Source organism: Paroedura picta, chromosome 4, assembly GCF_049243985.1.
Source record: "Paroedura picta isolate Pp20150507F chromosome 4, Ppicta_v3.0, whole genome shotgun sequence".
NCBI lineage: Eukaryota > Metazoa > Chordata > Lepidosauria > Squamata > Gekkonidae > Paroedura > Paroedura picta.
This window is the reverse complement of record NC_135372.1, coordinates 96,777,358-96,799,258: the sequence shown is the minus strand read 5'-3', so window position 1 is coordinate 96,799,258 and position 21,901 is coordinate 96,777,358. Positions and strand designations below refer to the sequence as shown.

General features: G+C 40.7%; 1 protein-coding gene across 12 annotated transcripts in view; it reads right to left on the bottom strand.

The window, feature by feature from the left end:
- Window positions 1-21,901, bottom strand: part of ANKS1A (ankyrin repeat and sterile alpha motif domain containing 1A) — a 140,784-nt gene that overhangs the window by 101,939 nt on the left and 16,944 nt on the right. For 9 of the 12 annotated variants that reach the window (XM_077334442.1, XM_077334444.1, XM_077334447.1 and 6 more), the window contains 3 exons: window positions 6,960-7,040; window positions 5,462-5,618; window positions 3,259-3,321 (listed from right to left, as the gene is read on the bottom strand). In XM_077334442.1, the coding sequence (XP_077190557.1) occupies window positions 3,259-3,321; window positions 5,462-5,618; window positions 6,960-7,040 (301 nt within the window). The remainder of the gene's footprint in view (window positions 1-3,258; window positions 3,322-5,461; window positions 5,619-6,959; window positions 7,041-21,901) is intronic. The other 3 variants (XM_077334446.1, XM_077334454.1, XM_077334455.1) reach the window with 1 other exon arrangement.

Sequence of the window (21,901 nt, the reverse complement as noted above, 5' to 3'; positions counted from 1 at the left end):
GTTTTTTTTTAATGACTAGATTGAATGTATCAAAAATATGCAAGTTTCAATTTTAAGGGATCTTCACTAACAATTTTAACACATTCAGGATCAAGCAACATGTACATAAAACGAGTTAAAACAAGAACTCTCCATAGAGAAAATATATTTTGAATTCACTTTCTGTTTGAGACATAAATAATTAGTTGCACTTACAAAACAAAATCTGGGAGTGCCTAACTTTAATAAAAACCAAAAACATTAACTTCCTGAATGCATAAAGTGCCATTAAGCAGCTCCAAACGTATGGCGACCCTATGAATTAATTACCTTCAAAATATTCTTTTGTTAAATTGCTCAGGCCTTACAAAATGAGTTAATTTTCTAGATATGGACTTCCACAATTTGCTACACATCTGCAGCCACAGGATACTTAGAGGGAAATTTTGATGAATTTATTTTATAGTAATCTATGACAAAATCTATGCTTGCACTCGAAAGCTCACGCCCTGAATAAATCTTTGTTAAAGGTGCCACTGGACTCTGATTTTATTATGAATTTTAAAGGAAAGCTATTAAAAGAGAATTTAATTATAACTGAAATGCCCCCTGCATATACAGCACATTAGTGCATGCAGTTTCAAGTTATGTCAAGCCTAAAGTGTAAGACATTTTTTGGTTTAGAGCAGTAACAGCAGCTTTGGAACCACAGGTGGTTCATCAACATGCCACCTTTGGCTCTTCTGAGCATGTTTCCCAATGTGGCATCTGATTCATGTTCCAGAATAGGGGGCAAGGCTGTTATCTGGTGGGGCTCATGGTTGGCAAGTGATTCACACTTAGAAACAGCTGCTTTCAGAGGAATGAGCAAGCTGAAAGCCTTTCTAAAGTGGATGGCTCTTTTGGTGGATGGTAAATGTAAATGCGGCTCTCCACAAGCCACAAAGTCAGTATTGGAGAATGTCTCTGATATATAGGAGAGTTGGTTTTTATACCCTGCTTCTCACTACCTGAAGGAGTCTCCAAGCAGCTTACAATTACCTTCCATAAAAGAACTGAGAAAACCTTAAATGAATTAAAGAAACCTGCCACCAATACTACCCTTGATTGGAATTTATTTGTCATTCAATCTTCTCTTTCTGAAAATTTGTCCCACTGTATTTAGCCAAACAAGAATGTGTGGAAATGCTGCACACAAAAACATTTCTGGATACAAATAAATGCTTACTCATAATACCAAAATTTGAGGTATTTGACCTAACTAACAGCAAATTGAAGACTGACTTCAGTATAGTTACGCAGAACATAAGTAATTTATGAAACCTCACTAGTTAAACATTTAATGATCACAACTAGTTTAGATGGTTGGAGAAGACAGACAAATTCACAGAGGATAGGCCTGACTGCTTTTAGCCACAGCAGCCAAACGGAACCTACATGCCCTCAGGTAATATTTTGATTTGTTTATTTCTTATATGACTCTGAACATAAGAACATGATAAACAACTGGTGAACTTTCTAGAGGCACGTAGCTGGCAACTGATGGAAACAATTCTTGATATTCTGCACCAGAACTCTTGTCTGCCCATGGCCAAGTTTGATAATACATTAAGCCCCTTATCTCAAGTAGGAAGTGTAGGAGAGAGCAAAAGTCATAGTGAACTAAGTTAGTCTAGAATTAACTGTAGTTAGAGCAGGGTCATTACATTAAAATTTGCCTTTGTACATCTGAGGTCAGTCATTATAACGAACAATCTGTCAGGTATTAACATTTTAATGGCAAAGTATAATCATTTGTGTCTCTCAACATCATTTCCTTCTTATATTTTGTCCAATAATTACTATCCTTTGATTCTGGAAAAATCTGGGCACTATAATCAGGATCCAAAGAGTAATTTATGCTAATGAGTGAGGTTGTACTATTAGCCCAATTTTAACTCTTGAGTAGAAGAGGAGGACATTATGAACTGCTTTTGAAGCAGTTTGACATATGGTACAGGAGGCTGTTTGAGAGAAATATAAGAGCTTTGGTAGTGGAAAGTGCTGTCAAGTCACTGCTGACTTATGGCAACCCTCTGGGGTTTTCAAGGCAAGAGATGTTCAAGCAAGGTTTGCCATTGCCTGCCTCCACATCACAACACTGGAATTCCTTGGAAGTCTCCAATCCAAATACCAGATAAGCTCAACCATGCTTAACTTCCAAGATCTGATGAGATCAGGCTAGTCTGGACAACAGCTTTAAATCTCTTTAGAACCAGTTTCATGATAGTTTTATCCCTGGTCTCAGTCCTTACAATTCTCATAAAAGGTAGGGTTATATTAAAATGCTATACCATTGTGTATTTCCTGCAACAGAGACAGGCTTTGATTCAAATTAACTTCCTTCTAATTAATTTCTATACTAGATTTTGTGCAACTGTTTAAATTCACACAGGTCAAACAATAAGACTTTAGTAAGATTTTCTCAAATATTTGAGTAGGGTCAAAATACTAGCTGAAGTATTTTTAAAAACTTATACTTTTACATATAACTACTTGTGTACTTGACTGCAACAATGATCTGATTAAGAATAGTGTTTCAAATATACTACTATACAATGCAGTGACCTTTGACCTCCCCTTCAGCAAACAATGAACTCTGATGAATCACTATTTATCATGAGAGAATTGTAAGAAACAAAGCAATAACACAGGCAAGACTAAGGCAAAGCAATGATTTAATGTCAAAACACAAGAGACTAGGAACTTACACACAAACACACATACAATATATGTAGATACACGCAGCAAGACACTGCTGTCTTTGCCCAGCTAACAAGATATTTTAGATTACAATGCCACCTCCAGCAAACTGATTTCATCTCATTCAAATGGCTTAGAAAAGTGTTTTTTACTACATAAACTTTAGATTGTATTCTATCACTGCAGTCAGCTAAGGGAAGCTCTTCATCTAATATGCACCTTGTTTAGCTAAGCAAAGTGATATTATTTCTCTAGTAATTGTTGTGAAACAATATCTAAACAATATGAAATCCCGCATCCCATGAGAACTGACCAGTATATTAAATATAGCAAGTCAAAGGAATGGAGGAACCCACTAAATTACCATATAGAATTCCACCAAGCAGTCTTCAAAGGTGATTAAAACAAATTCTATCATGAAATGACTTCATTTTACAGACCTCATCCTCCCACCCCTGAACAGGCATTATCAGCCAACTGAATGAACAAAACATAGTTTGGAAGGATGATGTAAAATCCTGGCAACGAAGTACACACCTTGGCATTGATATAGGGGTCAAAGGGGCCGTACTTTTTGAGTTCTTTGATCTCAAGAGCATTCTACAAAAAGGAGAGGAAAAGAAAACGTGATGATGAAATGGGCGAGATACAGCAGCAAAGCAGTGGGTGACTCTGAAGGAGAGGAATGACAGAATATAATGTTTCATTCCAATGAAAGCCATTAATTATGCTGGCCATACTAGCGGTCAATATAAGCGTACTGTGTACAGTTTTAAGGATAACATGCAAATAAAAACTGAATCTTTTATGGTTTGTTACTTTTCATTAATATTTTGCTACATTTCACCTCATGCTAATCAAAGACCACAAGTCAATCATTTTCATATGGTCCCTCCTAGAGCACTATAGACTGATAAACAATTTTGTAAAACTTAAAACATTTTCAGCCAGAATAAACTGAATGCTCACAGCTGCACTTGCAAGTGCGATAAGTAGAGTCCAAATTTCAGAAAGAGTCGCAAACAATACAATCAAAGACCATTTTAATATGAACATTTAGCCATTTTAACATAAAGAATATTACTAATTAGCAGTAGAACAGCACTTTTTAGTTCCTTTTCAGCTAGCAAATTTGTTCCTAGAATAGACTATTTCTGGGAAAGTTTCTTTGAACTACTTTATAGCACAGATGTTATGCCATATATGAACTAATCACACTTTGAAATGGAGCTTCAACTATTTCTGAACTTCAAAATTATGCTCTTCTCCCCCAAACCGGCAGCAATCCAGCACACATAATATAAAGTGGGCACTATTAAGTTCAGTGGTCTGCTACAAAACATACAGGAACACTTACTTCATTATTTTGTCCTCCTCCACTGAAGAAACACACCCAACCCTCTATGGGCAGAGGTACACCCAAGACCATTATAACACAACCTGGCCAGAATATTCCCTAGTCTTCCCAGATTATTCTTTTTTTTTTTGGAAGTAACAGCACCTTGTTTTAATTAGGAAAAATAATAATGTAAGGACTCTTTAAAAAAATCATTGCCAATTATAATCCAACAGCATCTAACAAGATGGGCACCCAGAAGGCCAATGTTTCCTGCAAGAAACAAAATAGAGGGGGAAAGCTATCTTCTGTGGTACTCCAAATTAAAAGCTGCATTCAGATGTTACCATAAACTTCTGTTTGTCCATGATGGTCATGAATGTCACTTGTTCTCATGTACTCCTCCTCCCCAGCCCAGTACATCAAGTGTCACTAAGGCTTTCAATTTGATAAGACATACAGTGCAGGTATTTGTGCAAACCAGAGTTTATATCCTCCCCACAAGACGTAAATCTAGACTGGAAAGTTTAATATCCCAGTGTTTGGGAAAGAAGCAAATTCTAATTTGCCCAGATGCTTGCATTCAGACCATGGCAAGATCAGAGCCTGATTCAATGAGTTCCCAACCCGGGAAGTTTTTAATAGCACTCTGAGCACAAGGGGAGATGGGTGGGAGAGACTGGATGCAGGGGCTCACAAACATGAGAATAAGCTACATTCATGAATGTCACACACATACAAAAAGGTTGGTTGTGATATGGCATGCAAAATAAACTGACTAATGTGAGGATTTCACTTGGACTGTTGAAATATTGTTCTGGTTGATATGTTGTGATTGGTATATTTGTTATGGTGTTCTATGTGATTACCCTATGACGTTTTATGTAAACCACCCTGAGCTGCATGGAAGGGCATTATAAGACACACACTCCTGTGGATTTTTAACAGAAATGTGTTAAGTATCCAAGTAAAATAAACCCTACAATACAAATGCTTATAATATAGCATGCTGTTAAACAGCAAGGGCAATTACTAATTTTCTTTTACTTTAAAAAAATCATGACTCTTCAATAAGTTAATCATCAATAAATTAATGTTGCATTTTAATGACTTCGACAAGATTAACATGCTGAACACAAGTGCTGGAAAACATGCCCGAAGAGAATTAAAAGATGGGTTTTCAAAATAGATTATTTTTTCTATTTTGATATGGCATCTTAACATTTAATTTTAGTCAAGCAATGAGTCCAAAATAAACCAGAGTTTAAGTAGTGCTGTATTCATGCTCTCTCCAGATATTTAACTGTGTTAATTAGTAGCAAAACAGAACAGAAGTTCAATGACATTTTAGAGACAAATAAAATTTATTCCAGAATGAACTTTCATAAAGGAAAATATGCAGACCTGCTCATTCACTTTAGTGTGAGATGGCCCCTGGTGTATTAGCAGTTTCACTATTTCAGCATCTCCCTTCCAAGCTGCCAAATGAAGAGGATAACAGCCTTTGCAGTCAGCCACATTTGTTAGCGCATCATTCCTCAACAGAACTTCCACTACATCCCTGAAGAATGGAGAAAAGGACACTGAGTTTAAGCCTAGACTGAAAAGAACACGACAAGTCAATATACAGATCCAGCATGCCTAGCATATACTGCTTCATAAAACAATCAGTCTAAATACATTCTTACAGTCCTCAAAATATTTGTCAATTCAAATGTTCATGTACAGCGCTGTTTTAGAAAAAAGTGATACAACTGAGAGAAACAGTAGTTAAAAATAAGAAACTACTAATCACAGTGAACAAAGTTCCAATTCAAAGAATAATTGAGAGAGAGAGAGAGAGAGAGAGAGAGAGAGAGAGAGAGAGAGAGAGAGACCTGCTGAAGACCCTGGCAGCCCTTTGCAAGTACATGTGCTTAGAATCATGCTGTTCACATTCCTTAGGAAGATTTAAGTCACTTGTGAACAATTACGGTGGATAGGTTCTGCCTCATTTTGTTGTTTTATTTTTTAAAGAAGCAGCACACATTTTATATTCTAATAGTCAAGTGCAGCCCAGTCTGCACATCTCTATAACTGCAGTCAAGGCTACACTGAACCAAAACACAATTTCCTAAAAACTTCAGGGATTTTTCAGGCTTTCTTAAAAACCTGGGAACACTGAACAAATACACTTGGGAATTAAGCCCCCTCCATTTCAAGACCATTTTCCAGCACTGTTCTCTATCACTGAAGGACTCACAGCATTCCCTCCTTGCTATGCCTCAGCCTCTTCTTCACCATTGACAAAGCTGCTGCCAGGCCCATTTCAACTCCCAGCTGCCTTGCTGCCCAACATCATCAGAGCCACTGCTGAAACCAGGTGGCCTTCTGTGGCTTTCAGGCCTCTTCACTGCCATTGTTGGCCTCCCTGAACATTGCTGCCAGACTGCTTGTCCACCCCATCAGCACTGCTCCCCAGCCCCACAAGTTACAGACTCCCACTTGTAACATAATATAATATCACTGCAAGCAATTCCGCTCCCCCTTCTAAAACACCTAAGTATTTATCCAGCTGAAAGTGGGGGTAGAAGGATGGAAGGAGATGCCACATGAGAGATACAAGAGAAGAAGAGTAAGCAAATATAAGCCACTTTGAGACTCCTTCGGGTAGTGAAAATTGGGGTACAAAAACAGTTCAGATAAATGGATAATCACTAAAAAAATTTAAATGATCTTGGGAGTGGGGAATAGGAAGAAGTGCCACAACTGCTTCTTCTTCTTTTTTTGTAGCAGACTAATCCAACTACCTCACAAATTTGTATTAAAAAGGGAGGGGGGCTGGCTGAACTATGACCCTTGATATGAAGAATCTGGGCAGGGAAGTCCTTCACCAATGAATAGCCCAAAGGAGCTAACTTACTTGTGACCATTCAAAGAAGCATGGTGCAGCGGAGTGTATCCAGTACTGTCAACACAATTCACATTCGGCCCCCTCCAAATGCTGTAAAACAAAAACACGCATTAATACACATTCAGGGGGTAGCCATGTTGGTCTGAAGCAACAGAATGAAGTTTGAGTGCAATGGCATTTTTCTTTAGATACAATGAAACAAGACCATATCTGAACTGACTAACCTCTAAGTAATGTGAAATATAGTTAAAACATTCTATTCAGGATCCAAACAGCATCCATTTGTTGCTGGAAATGCTCAGAATTTGAACATTTGCAACTTTGGGGGGGGGGTCTGAATTCTTATGTGAACCTTTTTCTAGTATCCTTCAGTCTTGTTTCAGTTTTAAAGGCAGTAAGGAGAACTAATAAGTAGAGTGCTCAACAGGGACACCTCCAAATCAGACAGTTAGGTGATTGCCCCACTAAGAGTTGTGTTAATTGGTGTTTCTATTACTGGCAATAATAAACAGGTCAACGAAATCTATCTTCACTGCTTTGAGCCATTTAAACCCTGCTTTCAGCTCCCCCTGGCATTTTGCAGGAGGATGCATGACCCATTGTCCAACGTTAATTGTTATGGTTGGCCTCCCAGCAAGAGGGAAAATGTACATCTTGAAAAAATTGACACGCTATTTAAATTGGATAGGAGTGCCTACAAAAGAATTTAATGTTGGTCAGTATTGCTGAGACTTGGTAAAAACATACCAGTCCTTTGAGTTTTTCCTGCCAGATAATGAAGAAGGCCTGACAATCTGAAAACATGTGCCTTAGCCCATTTAAGAGGGCTACATGATGGAGCCGGGGGCAGCTGTTGGTGCAGAGAGCCTTCTCCGCATTGACCCAGCTTCTTGGTATCACTTGTCCTGACCATCTGCCAAGGAACTAGCAGCTGTCTGGCTACTCAGCACAGTCCCTTTAAATGGGCTGTGGTGCCCAAGAGAAAGGAAGATGGGATTGCTGGGGAAGAGGCATCACATCTCCCTCTCTCCTGACTGCACAGCTCTCCCCACCAGCTCAGCAGTCTTGGGTTCACTCCTGCAGAGCTCCTTTAAATCAGGCTATAGAGGAAACCCACAGCAGGATAGCAGAGACAGCTCTCCTCACCATTCCAGGTGCAAGCAGCCTCATGCAGCCTGTTTAAAGGCCCAGGTGATTGATTGATTTATTCTATTTATTGCCCGTCGTTCCCGAAGACTCATTTACAATCCTCTGTTAAAAACCCAGTAAAATCCCCTTATAAACTAAATAAAAACAGATTTCTTACATAAAAACCATAAGACTCGGCAGTAACTCATCCCAACTCTAACAATACCCTAATATCATCTGGGGGGGGAGAGGAAGAGGGCGCAGATAGAATTAGCTACCGCTGCTTCTATAGGAGGGACCCCGATCTACTTGGCCGCTGGGCCTCAACTGTAGACCTGGGCCTCAACTGTAGACCTGGCGGAAGAGCTCCATTTTGCAGGGCGTGCATAAACCTGAAAGCTCTGGCAGGGCCCGCAGCTCCTCTGGTTCATTGGGTTCATTCATGCAACCCATTTAAAGGGACTATACCAGTGAGCTATGAGCCTCTTGTGGCGCAGAGTGGTAAGGCAGCCATCTGAAAGCTCTGCCCATGAGGCTGGGAGTTCGATCCCAGCAGCCGGCTCAAGGTTGACTCAGCCTTCCATCCTTCCAAGGTCGGTAAAATGAGTACCCAGCTTGCTGGGAGGTAAACGGTAATGACTGGGGAAGGCACTGGCAAACCACCCCGTATTGAGTCTGCCATGGAAACGCTGGAGGGCGTCACCCCAAGGGTCAGACATGACTCGGTGCTTGCACAGGGGATACCTTACCAGTGAGCTGGTAGCTTCCTCTGGCTCTCCGGTACAGTCCCTTCAAACAGGCTGGACCAACCAAGAAAAAAGCTGGATGGATTGTTAAGGAAGAGGCATCCCATCTCCTTTCCTCCTGGTTGTATTATATCTTTTCCACCTTTCTACAGACCGCAGTGAGGAGAAAGTGGATCTCCTCAAGGGTGAGGAGTAGGGATGTGCGCTTCAGCCACCAAAGCAGCCATTCACACCTGAAACAGCCAGCGCCACGGCCTGGGGGGAGGGTGGCGCCAACGGTGCACGCACATAAGTGCAGAGCTGTGCGCCTGCATGCAGTGGGTCACACACTGATGCTGACCCTTCCCCCTTGTGCTGTGGCACTGGCTGCTTTGGGCACGAACAGCTGATTTGGTGGCTGAAGCGCACATCCCTAGTGGGGAGGGCCCAACTGTTTGGGGCTTGGTGGAGCAGCTTGTTTAAGGAGGTTATGCCAGGAAGCCAGAGACATCTGCCAGCTCCCTTTAAATCCAACAGGTGAAGACCCCTCAGCCATAATAAAGTAGAAGAAAAAAGTCTCAATGTGGCAATGGCAAAGTGATTTAATGTTCAAAACAATTTCACTATTTTCAAAACAACTGCAAAACAGATTCCCCAGTATAGTCCATGTTCAATATCTTCATCAGTGATATTCCAAATGTAAATGTATAATATAATAATATACTGATGACGATATCGAAAATGGGCTGTACCTGAGAATCTGTTTTGAAATTGTTTTGAACATTAAATAACTTCACCATGGCCAGCTTGAGACTTTTTAAAGCTCCCTTTAAATGGGCTGCGTAAGCAGGTTTGAGACAGCTGGACTGGTGTGGAGAAGGTTCTCTCCACTGGATCAGCTGCCTCTGGCTCCTTCTTGCAGCCTGGTTTAAAGAGTCTCTGTATATAATCCTAATTACTTGGGCAGATAGAAGAGCTGCACAAGACCACAGTTTCCTTATTAAAATCCTAAAGGCAGAAATAAACATCAGGAAATAATTAGATGGCTAGAGTAGGGAGCTGCTGAGCAAAAAGTTAAAGATGCTTGCAGAAGTAAATGCCTTATTAGAAATATAGAAATCAAAGATTACAGCCACCAGAAAGCTTTCAGGTGGTGAACTATTGAGTTGCGCCCTCTTTGATGACCATCAATCCTAATATTGCTTTCCCTGACACCATTTACCTAGCACCTTCCATATTAAATTTTAGCTGCCAATTTTATACGTTTTTAATTATCATCAATGCTTCTGACTTCATGATTTATTATTGATAGATTAAATATGTTGGTTTTCTACACTGCCTTATAGTTATGAGACAATATAACAAGAATTTAATAGAACAAACCCAATACATGTGTGCTGGCCATTTTTTCTACAAATTTTGCTCAGATGACACAATTACCAAACTATATTGTACTATGTTATGCAATTCATGTTCCTTGTAAACCGTCCTGAGCTGTAAGGGACAGCGGTATATAAATCTTCTAAAATAATAAATAAATGCCCATCTGCCTAATGGACTGAGGCCATAAAATTCTGATAAATTTAGTCACAAATAAATTTATATCAAGTAAGAAATTATGTAATACTATATATCTAGTTTCTCAGTTACAATTTGGAATATCCATTAAAGGATATGATTTGTGCTCTGCACTTCTGCTCACCAAAGTAAACTAACTGGATGATGACAGAACAGCAGTCAGTACTTTATGCAAGAGTTTCTATTATGAAATCCTCTACCAAATTATCTTAAAATGCAGGACCAGGGATGTTCACTGAATCCTGGTTTTAGTATTCTAGGGGCCTTTTTGCATTTACAGTCTTACAATCCATTATTTTAGCATCAGGAAAGAACCCCAAACATATATAGTAGCTCAAATGTTTGTAATCAAATGGACTATTTATTTATTTATTTATTAGAATTTATACTGCTCAAACCAGTTCTAGGCGATGTACAACGTAAGATAAAATATACAAAAATAAAAACCTAGATAGAATGCATTCCACAGGTAAGGAAAGGCAGTGCAAAGTCTAAAAGAAGGCCTGCATGGTTAACAGTGCAAGTCAGGGAATTCATAAAAATAAGAGGCTTGTACAAAAGGGGCCACAGGTTCTGCCAAAAGAAATGTAAGTCATGAATAAGGTATGCAAAAAGAGAATTTGAGGAGTGGGTTACTAAAGACATCGAGACAAACCAATGACCATTCAGAGCAGAAACTAGCCAGAGAAGTAGTGGGCCTTTGAATGGCAAAAGAATAAAGGGATTGCTCAAAGAAGATGGAGAGATGACAGAGAAGCTCAAGGAAAGCATAGGGCATGCCACACCCACTATTTTCAGGAACAGAGCCTGAAAAACCATGTCATACTGGAATGATATTAGATGACATTCAAAACCAGTAAAAATATATAATAAAAATAATAAAATCAAATCTGATAAGTCTACAGGTCCTAGTAGCATACACCTGAGAGGGAACTCAAACATGAGATAGTGTTTACATATATGGCTAGTAGATTTACTAAATCCAACCAATCCAGAGGGGAACCAGGAAATTACAGATCAGGGAGTCTAACATCCATACCAGGCATATTAATAGAAAAAAAGATTTATTTATAAAGAATTATTAGGCACAGAGGAACAAAGCGGCTGATGGAAAATCAGCATGGCTTCTGTAAAGTGAAACCCTGACAAGAGGAGAAAGTGAACAAGCACATAAAACAATCTTGCGTCAGCAGACATTATGTACTTGGACATGCAAAAGCCTTTTGACAAGGTACCTCACCAAAGATTCCTAAGCTAACTTAGCAGTTTTGGGATAAGAGGACAGGTTCTTTTACGGATTAAAAATAGGTTAAATGACAGGAACCCAAGAGTAGGAATAAATGGACAATTCTCACAAAGGAGGGAAGTAAACAGTGGTGTCCCAAAAGGATGGAACTGGAGGTGGTACTTATTCATCAATGATCTGGAACTGGGGCAGAGTAGTATAGTGGCCAAGTTGTGCAGATGACACAAAATTATTCAGGATGATAAAGAGCAATGCTGACTGTAAAGACAAAAGTATCTACACAAATTGCTCAAGTGGGTGATGATGTGACAAATTAAGTTCAATGTCAGTAGGTGTCAGGTGATGAACAATGAGACAAACCATTCCAACCTCAAGTATAGGCTAATGAGGTCCCAAAGGTCTTACTTGGAATGACAGCAGATAGTTCAATTAAAGTGACAACTCAGTGTACTGCAGAGGTGAAAAGGGCAAACTCTGGGTTAAGGATTATTAGGTAAGAGATTGAAAATAAAACTACCAATTTTATAATGCCCCTGTGTAGATCTACGGTGCAGCTTTATTTGGAAAACTGTGTATAGTTCTGGTCCCTGTATCTCAAAGCAGATATCACAGAACAGGAAAATATACAGAAGAGTGAAACTAGGATGATCAGGGATTGAAACACCTCTCCTATAAAGAAAGGTTGAAGAATCTGGGACTTTTCAGTTTAGAAAAAAGATTATTAAGGGGAGATGTGAAAGAGGTTTATAAAATTATGCATGGGTGGAGAGAGAGTTGACAAAGATAATTTTTCCATCTCCCAAAATACTAGAATTTGGCAGCATCCAATGATGCTGACGAGCAGCAAATTCAAGACGGATGACAGGAAATACTTTAAACAGAATGTGACTAAAATGTAAAATTCGCTGCCAAAGGATACAGTAATGGCCACAGAAATAAACAGCTTTTAAAAAAGATTTTAGAGATTCATGGAAAATTGGTCTATCAGTAGCTACTAGCTGTGGTGACTGAACAGAACCTCCATGTTCAGAGGTACTGAATTTGTGGATCTCAGAGCCAAGAGGGAAAGGTCTCTATATCCTGTTGTTGGTGCTCCAGAGGAACAGGTTGGCCACTGTGTGACAGGATGCTGAACCAGATGAACCCCTGGTCTGGTCCAGCAGTGCTCTTATGCTCATTAAACAAGCAAAGACTTTAATTTACAGTCCAGACTTTTCATGAATTTCCATCATGCCTTTAGTATAAATTTGTATTCCTCTAAGTTTATCATTTTTCATAACTGATAGCACTGGTTTCAATTCAGTAATAATTTACATATTATTTCAGTTACTTTAATAGAAACAAAACAGAGGCGAAAGTTTCCCCAGTATGATTATACATACACTATTCTGGCACCTGTCAAGAAGTCCAGGCCTGAACTCATTGGGTACCCAGAGCTAGGGTGTACAAGACCACCAATTTTTGTAATGTATAATATCTATAGAATTTATTCAAAATTAATATTCCAGAAAATAATTCCACTATTAGGCAACACACAAATCATACAGCTAGAAAACAGGAAAATCTATCTTAACCATCTAATACATTTGACTGCATGGTCTTACAATCCTGTACCAAAGATAGGTGTTCTCTACATTGCTATCCACTATAGTCTTAGCATATCAAAATGTAGATCTTTAGTCCTTCAGAATGCAAGCTAGTGCCCTTCTCAAGGCTATTGGCTCAATGTTTTCTGGCCAAATACCATCAGATGACGATGACAACCAATCAGGACATATTATTGCTAGAGCCCTTGAGAAAATTACCTCATCATTCCTGATTCTCCCTCTCCTATCCTGTGGTTCACAGATTCTTATAATAAGTCCCTTATCCCATTCCTTACTTTGGCCCTGAAGAGAGGCCCAATTAGTAATACTTGCAAGATTAAATGAGTCCCTTACTATAAATCAGAATTCTCAACCAGGGCTCTATAAGAACTCTCTAGCCTTTTCCCTATATCCTGCCTTAATGGACTGGGTCATGAGCCCCTGCCGTAGAAGCAGGGAACCAGCTGCTTCCATTAACCTGGGCGTGGTATTCTTGTGTGGTTACCATGCTTGAGAAAGGGGGCAGAGCCTGAACCCCTAACTCCTGCCTCCAACTACCTCCTTTCTGTCATTGTTCCTTGGGTGTGACTGAGAGGTATAGCCAGCTAACATTGCATACAGCCTGGTTCCTGGGCTCCTTGGACTGAAAAAAGTTTCAGGGGCTCAACCATGTTCAAAAGGTTGGAAAAGGCTGCTATACATATTAACCCTTAGGGTGCTTTGCCTCACAGCATCTTATTTTCTGCACAGATTGTGTTACAACTTAAAATCAAAGGGGAAATAAATGAATTCTTCCAGAAGGAATCCCTCCCCTACGCAATTACAGAAAAGACATTTTTCACTATTTTAAGATATTAAATACTCCTAAGTGATAGGTCAAGCAACATAAACTTCTAATTATATTATATCTAGTTATAAAACTAATCCAGATACATCATATCAAACTATGATTTAATAAAGTGACTTACATTAATACATTTTAAGCTCAAATTTCCCCCAAATATTCTACACTTATACAGAATGTATTTGGGGTATGTTTACTGCTCTAGTTTAGTGTCCTGATTATTGTAGCAGAAAAGAGGATGTCATGCCTGTGTCTTTGGCACCTTCTGATAACCTGCCAGAGGGTGCTCCAGAGGCTGCAGCCAACCCAGGTGCTGTACATGAGCCAAGTACGCCCACTACGCTGTCAACAGACCCTGTTCATTCCTAGCTCCTGACCTCAGCTTGAATTTCTGGCTTCGCTACTGACCTCAGCTCAGCTCCTCAACTCTGTTCCCAGCTGTAGGCTTCAGCTCATCTCCTCAACTCTTCTATTATTCCCAACCCCAGCTTGGCCCATGATCTCCCTTTGGTTCTTGATTCTTCTCTCTGGTAATTGGACCACGGTACAGCTTTGGAACTCTCTGGCATCTTAGACCTGGCCCAGCTCCTGACTCCGCTCCCTTGCTCGCCTCCTGTGGTGAACTGACTTCCCTGGCTTTGACCTTATGGACTGAACTCTAACCTTGCTAAACAATTTGGTCTCAACTACGGGACCCTAGGGGGAAGTGACCATGTCCTCATAGAATTCCTTTTGAGATGGGGAGGCAAGGAAGCTTGTAGCCAGACGCGGATGTTGGATTTTTGTAGGGCAAACTTTAATAAACTCAGAGACATGATGAGTGTCATACCATGGACGAGAATGCTTGAAGGGAAGGGAGCATGTGAAGGGTGGGCGCTACTCAAACAAGAGCTATTGCATGCTCAATCAATGACTATCCCAGAAAGACGAAAACACTGCAGGAGCTCTAAGAAGCCTATTTGGATTAACAGAGAACTTCAAGAGGAACTAAGAAAGAAAAGCGAGATGTTCAGGAAATGGAGGGAAGGACAGAGCTCTAAAGAAGAGTACCTACAGGTTACTAGGCACTGTAGATCAATCATCAGAAAGGCCAGAACTGAGAGTGAGCTAAGATTGGCCAGGGAAGCCCACTGTAACAAGAAAAGATTTTTCAGTTATGTGAGGAGCCAACGTAAAGTAAAGGAGGCAATAGACCCACTGTTGGGTGCAGATGGACAAACTCTAACGGAGGATGCACAGAAAGCAGAAAGGCTCAGCACCTATTTTACATCTGTTTTTTTCCCACAGGTCAAAGGGTTTAGGTACATCTAGAGATGGCAGTAGCCAAGAGATAGTGTCAGGGTGGCAGGTTGACATGGACAGAGAGGTTGTTGAGAGGCATTTAGCTGCACTGGATGAGTTCAAATCCCCTGGGCCGGATGAAATGCACCTGAGAGTGCTCAAAGAACTTTCCGGAGAACTTGCAGAACCCTTGTCCATCATCTTCAGGAACTCTTTAAGGACTGGAGATGTCCCGGAGGACTGGAAGAGAGCAAACGTTATTCCAATCTTCAAAAAAGGGAGGAAGGATGACCCAGGAAACTATAGACCAGTGAGTCTGACGTCTGTTGTGGGTAAGATAATGGAGCAGATATTAAAGGGAGCGATCTGCAAACATCTGGAGGACAATTTGGTGCTCCAAGGAAGTCAGCATGGATTTGTCTCCAACAGGTCCTGTCAGACCAACCTGGTTTCTTTTTTTGACCAAGTAACAGGTTTGCTGGATCGTGGAAATTCGGTTGATGTCGTTTACTTGGATTTTAGTAAAGGTTCCCCATGATGTTCTGATGGATAAATTTAAAGACTGCAATCTGGATTTTCAGATAGTTAGGTGGATAGGGAATTGGTTAGAAAACCGCACTCAAAGAGTTGTTGTCAATGGTGTTTCATCAGACTGGAGCGAGGTGAGTAGCAGGGTACCTCAGGGCTCAGTGCTCGGTCCAGTACTTTTTAACATATTTATTAATGATCTAGATGAGGGGGTGGAAGGATTATTCATCAAGTTTGCAGATGACACCAAATTGGGAGGACTGGCAAATACTCCAGAAGATAGAGACATAGTTCAATGAGATCTGAACACAATGGAAAAATGGGCAAATGAGAACAAGATGCAATTTAATAAAGATAAGCGTAAAGTTCTGCATCTGGGTCAGAAAAATTAAAAGCATGCCTACTGGATGGGGGATACGCTTCTAGGTAACACAGTGTGTGAACCAGACCTTGGGGTACTTGTGGATTGTAAACTAAATGTGAGCAGGCAGTGTGATGCAGCGGTAAAAAAGGCAAATGCCATTTTGGGCTGTATCAACAGGGGCATCTCATCAAAATCACAAGATGTCATAGTCCCATTGTATACGGCACTGGTCAGACCACACCTGGAGTACTGTGTGCAGTTCTGGAGGCCTCACTTCAAGAAGGATGTAGATAAAATTGAAAGGGTACAGAGGAGAGCGACGAGGATGATCTGGGGCGACGAGGATGATCTAAGTATTTGAAAGGTTGTCATTTGGAGGAGGGCAGGATGCTATTCCCATTGGCTGCAGAGGAAAGGACACGCAGTAATGGGTTTAAACTACAACGATATAGGCTAGATATCAGGAAAAAAAAATTCACAGTCAGAGTAGTTCAGTGTAATAGGCTGCCTAAGGAGGTGGTGAGCTCCCCCGCACTGGCAGTCTTCAAGCAAAGGTTGGATACACAGTTTTCTTGGATGCTTTAGGATGCTTTGGGCTGATCCTGCATTGAGCAGGGGATTGGACTAGATGGCCTGTATGGCCCCTCCCAACTCTATGATTCTATGATTCTACCAGCCAAGGGTGTAATGAACTGGTACCTGGTGCACGGCCTGGCAAGGCAGCATAGAGAACTCCAAATTTATTTAGGTCTTCAAATTTATCATTATTGCTAACTATGTTCAAAACAATGGCAGGAATCAGCTGTTCCAAGATCCGCTAAGAGAGGGATCTGCCAGAAATCAGTTCTCCCCATATGATACAACTTGAAGAATTTTTTGCACTTGCTGGGGAAGAAAGCAGAGAGCAAAAATGTAATGAAAGCCAAGTTAGGTATTTATTCTTATAAATTATAAGCTATTCCACAAATAACAATCATATTAATTTAGCATATACCGCTTAAGATACACCTATAAGACACTTCCCATTCCTATCACTTAAACAGAGCTTGGACGGAAGCGGTCATCCTTAGATAGAATACAAAAATCACACTTAGAAACAAAATGCTCTAGCAGCCGTTTCGGCACATCTGCTGAGTGGATGTTTTAGATTTCTGTACTGTTTACAGATAATGTTCTGTGTATGGAGACAGTCTAAGGCTGCGTAATAAAAATTGTTTTTTGTTTGCTTCGAAGCTGATGGTTTTCATTTTTAGCTAAATTTTCACCTAATTTTCTAACATGCACAAATTAATAAGATTCAGCAGCTTGGCGTTTCATCTGAAAACAAGCATATTTGTAATAATAATTGGAAGAGTACCTCTTTTTTACATTTCTTTTACATTTTATAAATATAACTTTGCGATTTTATGTTAAAATACATTTGTATACCTTCAAAATATTCTTAGTCAAGTAAATTTAGATCTAATTTTTGGTCCTATGGAGAGCAGAGACAAGGATGAGGCTCTTTCCCATTCTCCCACAGTAGTGTTCTAGGACCTCTAGAACACTGAAACAAGAGACATGTATAGACAAATACGCACATGGTCCAGAGGCCTGCGCTGAGCAGAAACTACTCATAATGGCAAAAATCCAGCATTATCCAGCAACAGAATTCAGGAAGTCTCAAAAGGATACTGGGTAAATGAGAAAGAATTCCATCCTTATGCGCATACTCCATTGGATTTTATCTACACATGTCATGTTGCAGTCGTTCACAAGTATACTAGTGTGATCAAGATCTTGTATAGGAGTTATTTTGCATATATGGAAGAGACAAAACTTAATTTTTAAAAACCATTATAAACTATTATTTTACCACAATCTTTTCTTGATTTCAATTCTGAAATTCAGATCTGTTCTCTTTTAACTGCTTCAGTTAATTTAAATGATTTAAAGACATGACATACAGTTCTACAAAGAGAAGACAGACATGTACAGGAAGCCATAAAACGCCTGTGATATGCCAGGTATGACAAGAAGCATACACTGCTAAAGCAATGAGGATGACATCTTCTTTTTCCAATGATAAATGAGATACTATTCCCCTCCCAATTAATTCCGGTTATTCATACACGAGCGAGCTCAAGAGGCTTTAAAGCAGTCATATGCAAAGTTATTAAATTTTAAATGGCAACAGCAACACAAATAGTAGTTCTGCACAGCCTGTCTGCAACCTACAATGCAGCTGGTTTATAGATGGCTATAGACAATGGAACATATTTCTGGTCCATACAAAGGTGAGCAATTTGCCCAAAAGCCATTTATGTATATGATATTACAAAACAATTCTAAAAGAAAATGCTGCATAAGCATGGTACATATTTGTCTTTACCTAAAATACCAAATTTAATTATAGAAGAAGGAGAGTTGGTTCTTATATGTCGTTTTTCTCTACCCGGGGGAGTTTCTCTACCCGAAGCGGCTTACAATCACCTTCTCTTACCTCTCCCCACAACAGACACCCTGTGAGGTAGGTGAGGCTGAGAGAGCCCTGACATTACTGCTCGTTCAGAACAGCTTTATCAGTGATGTGACGAGCCCAAAGTCACCCAGCTAGTTGCAAGTCGGGGAGCGCAGATTCAAACCCAGCTCACCAGATTAGAAGTCCGTACACCTAACCACTGCACCAAGTTGGCAGCTACACCAAGCTAGCAGCTATATACAGTCTACCTCTTGTGTAGAAGCATAATCAAACAGCATGACTCAAGTTCATATATGTCCTGGCAGTAGAGCAAGAAACACTACATATTTAGGGGCAGCTTATGTAAACTATGGTAAACAATATATATATAACTTTAAAACCTAAAGAAGAAATATATTGGCAATTGCCATGTTACCCAAACCATGGATACCATATAAATAATAAATAAACTTTATTTTTATATCCCACCCTTCCTATGGAGCTCAGGGTGGGAAACACAATACACAGGCATTACAAAATCTAACAACAGTCATCTCTGCTTGGCATTTCTTGTTGGCGTCTTTGGGCCCCAAATATATGCCTGGGGATCACAAGAGGGCATACTAAATTATTGTTCAGATGGCAAAATTTAACTCAGGAAAATGAGACAAAGATGAATGATTAAATAACCCAGAAGACTCAATCACCCCACTAAAATGAAATGGTCCAGTCCATTTCACTTCTGTCTATTTAGAAGTGGGGGGGGGAGCACAAAACGGGGTGTGTGAAATTACTTGCAGCCATTTTGGGCTGACATGAAGGGTACATACCAGTCTGCTGTCAGCCTAAAATGGCTTCCAACTAAACCTCCAAACCAGACAAAGGTCAATGAAATGTTTTGGAAGGAGGAGCCTTGTTGACCCTTGCACCTCCTCTGCAAGGGCCTGAAATCTATTCTGGAGCTCCAAAGGCCCCGAGAACTGTCTCGCTCTTCGCCGTTGAGTCAAAAAACCTCTGGCAGTTTATCCAAATTTAAAATTTTATCCAGAATCTTTTCAAGTGCCTGTTATAGCCTTAACACCCAAAGCTGCATTATATTCCTTTTTCCTAGGAAGTATCTTCCAGTCTCTCAAGCACTGGTTGCTATAGGAACAAGTCAATCAAGGTTATTTCAAGGGGTGTGTATGTTTCATATACTGAAAGATCTTCAAAGTATTAACAGCTTTCTAATTTAACTATGGTGCTAAGCAAAAGATTTATGTACAATTCCTGATTTTATAAAACCATTACTTTTGGTATCTACAACATACCACTCGGGCAGCGGTACAAATAAAATAGAAAGGCTAAGGAGGGTGGGCTGAGCCCAGGATAGGAAGCAGGGGCCAACGATTGGCCCCTTGTCCCCAAACTGACAAAAATTCCAGCCAGTCAGGTGAGGGGCCAATCGGAAGGCGCTTCGTGCCTTCTGATTGGGCACTCACCAAGACATACAAGAGTTCCATCTAATAGGACCAGCCTACCCAGAGGCAATCTGGAGACATAGCTGCCAGTCTGCTCCTGACCACCACAGGGAGAGGTGGTCAGTAGGCCTGCCAAGGGCAATGAGAACAGAGGCTTGGACAGGATGCACCAGCCCTTTTCACACCAAGGCTGTCCTAACTGTCATGTCCAACTGTTAATTGCCTCAGAACACTGACAGAGCTGGCCGGAGGCTGGTGAGTGCTCTCCCTCCCCCTCCCTTCAGGCCTGCTGCAAAGGAGCCTTTAACAGCTCCTGACTGAGGCGTTTCCGATAGCAACGAAGGGGAGCCTCAGGGCATGGGGGTGAGCATTCCTTTTGAGGTGGGGGGATTCCTCCTTCTGCCAAAAAGCTGACAAGGAGGCCACACAAAATACTGCTCTGGCCGGGGGTTAAACACAGCCAAGCCATGTGTATTTCTTCTTCCCAACTCTCGGCAGATTTGAGGCCACTGCACAGTGTTATTCCACAGAGAAAACTGGATGCTGTTGCAGAGATTCTTTTGTCTCCTGTTTCATCTGCACAACAACCCTGTGCAGTAGGCCTCAAGTCTTTCAATTCAACAACAACCTGTGTGGGAGGCCTTACATGTTTCTTCTCTACCACAACCCTGTCCAAAGTAGCCCTTTCTGCCTGGGGGGTAGATCTTTATACTATGAAGATGAGCTGTAATTCCAAGAGTTCTCCAGGCTCCACCTGGAGGTTGACTACCCCTGGGTTGGAAATATTCCTCGAGTTTTGGAGGTGTGACTTCAAAATTGTACAATGCCTCAGAGTCCAGCCTTCGAGGAGGTTGCAGGTGCGCTTTTGGGCCTGGGGGGGTACCAAGCCCCAAAAGCACACCTAACGCTAGTCAGTAATATTTCAGTAATACGTTAAATAGGCAAATACTGGTTAGAAAACCAATGTGCAATTGCACACAACTTTCATTCTGCCCATGTTAAACTGGGAATCCATTTCAATGGGGTATGAAAACCTACTCCTTCAAAAGCAGAGATGTTACATTTCTAAAATGAAACCTTTCCAAAACTTTTCTCCATAAAAATGACAACTGTGGGGAAAACTAAATGCAGTACTTTCTTTCCTTTTACTTATTGGGCAACATAAAATACACTGCTTATAACTTTGTTGTAGTTAGGTGCAAAGTCGTGTCTGACCCATTGCGACCCCATGGACAAAGATCCTCTAGGCCTTCCTGTCCTCTACCATTCCCCGGAGTCCATTTAAGTTTGCACAAACTCCCTCAGTGACTCCATCCAGCCACTTCATTCTCTGTTGTCCCCTTCTTCTTTTGCCCTCGATCGCTCCCAGCATTAGGCTCTCCTCCAGGGAGTCCTTCCTTCTCATGAGGTGGCCAAAGTATTTGAGTTTCATCTTCAGGATCTGGCCTTCTAAGGAGCAGTCCAGGCTGATCTCCTCTAGGACTGACCGGTTAGTTCGCCTTGCACAGTCCAAGGGACTCAAAAGAGTCTTCTCCACCACCAGAGTTCAAAAGCCTCAATTCTTTGACACTCAGCCTTCCTTATGGTTCAACTTTCGCAGCCATACATTGCAACTGGGAATACCATAGCCTTGACCAAACGTACTTTTGTTGGCAGGGTGATGTCTTTGCTTTTTAGGATGCTGTCTAGATTTGCCATAGCTTTCCTCCCCAAGAGCAAGCATCTTTTAATTTCTTTGCTGCAGTCCCCATCTGCAGTGATCTTGGAGCCC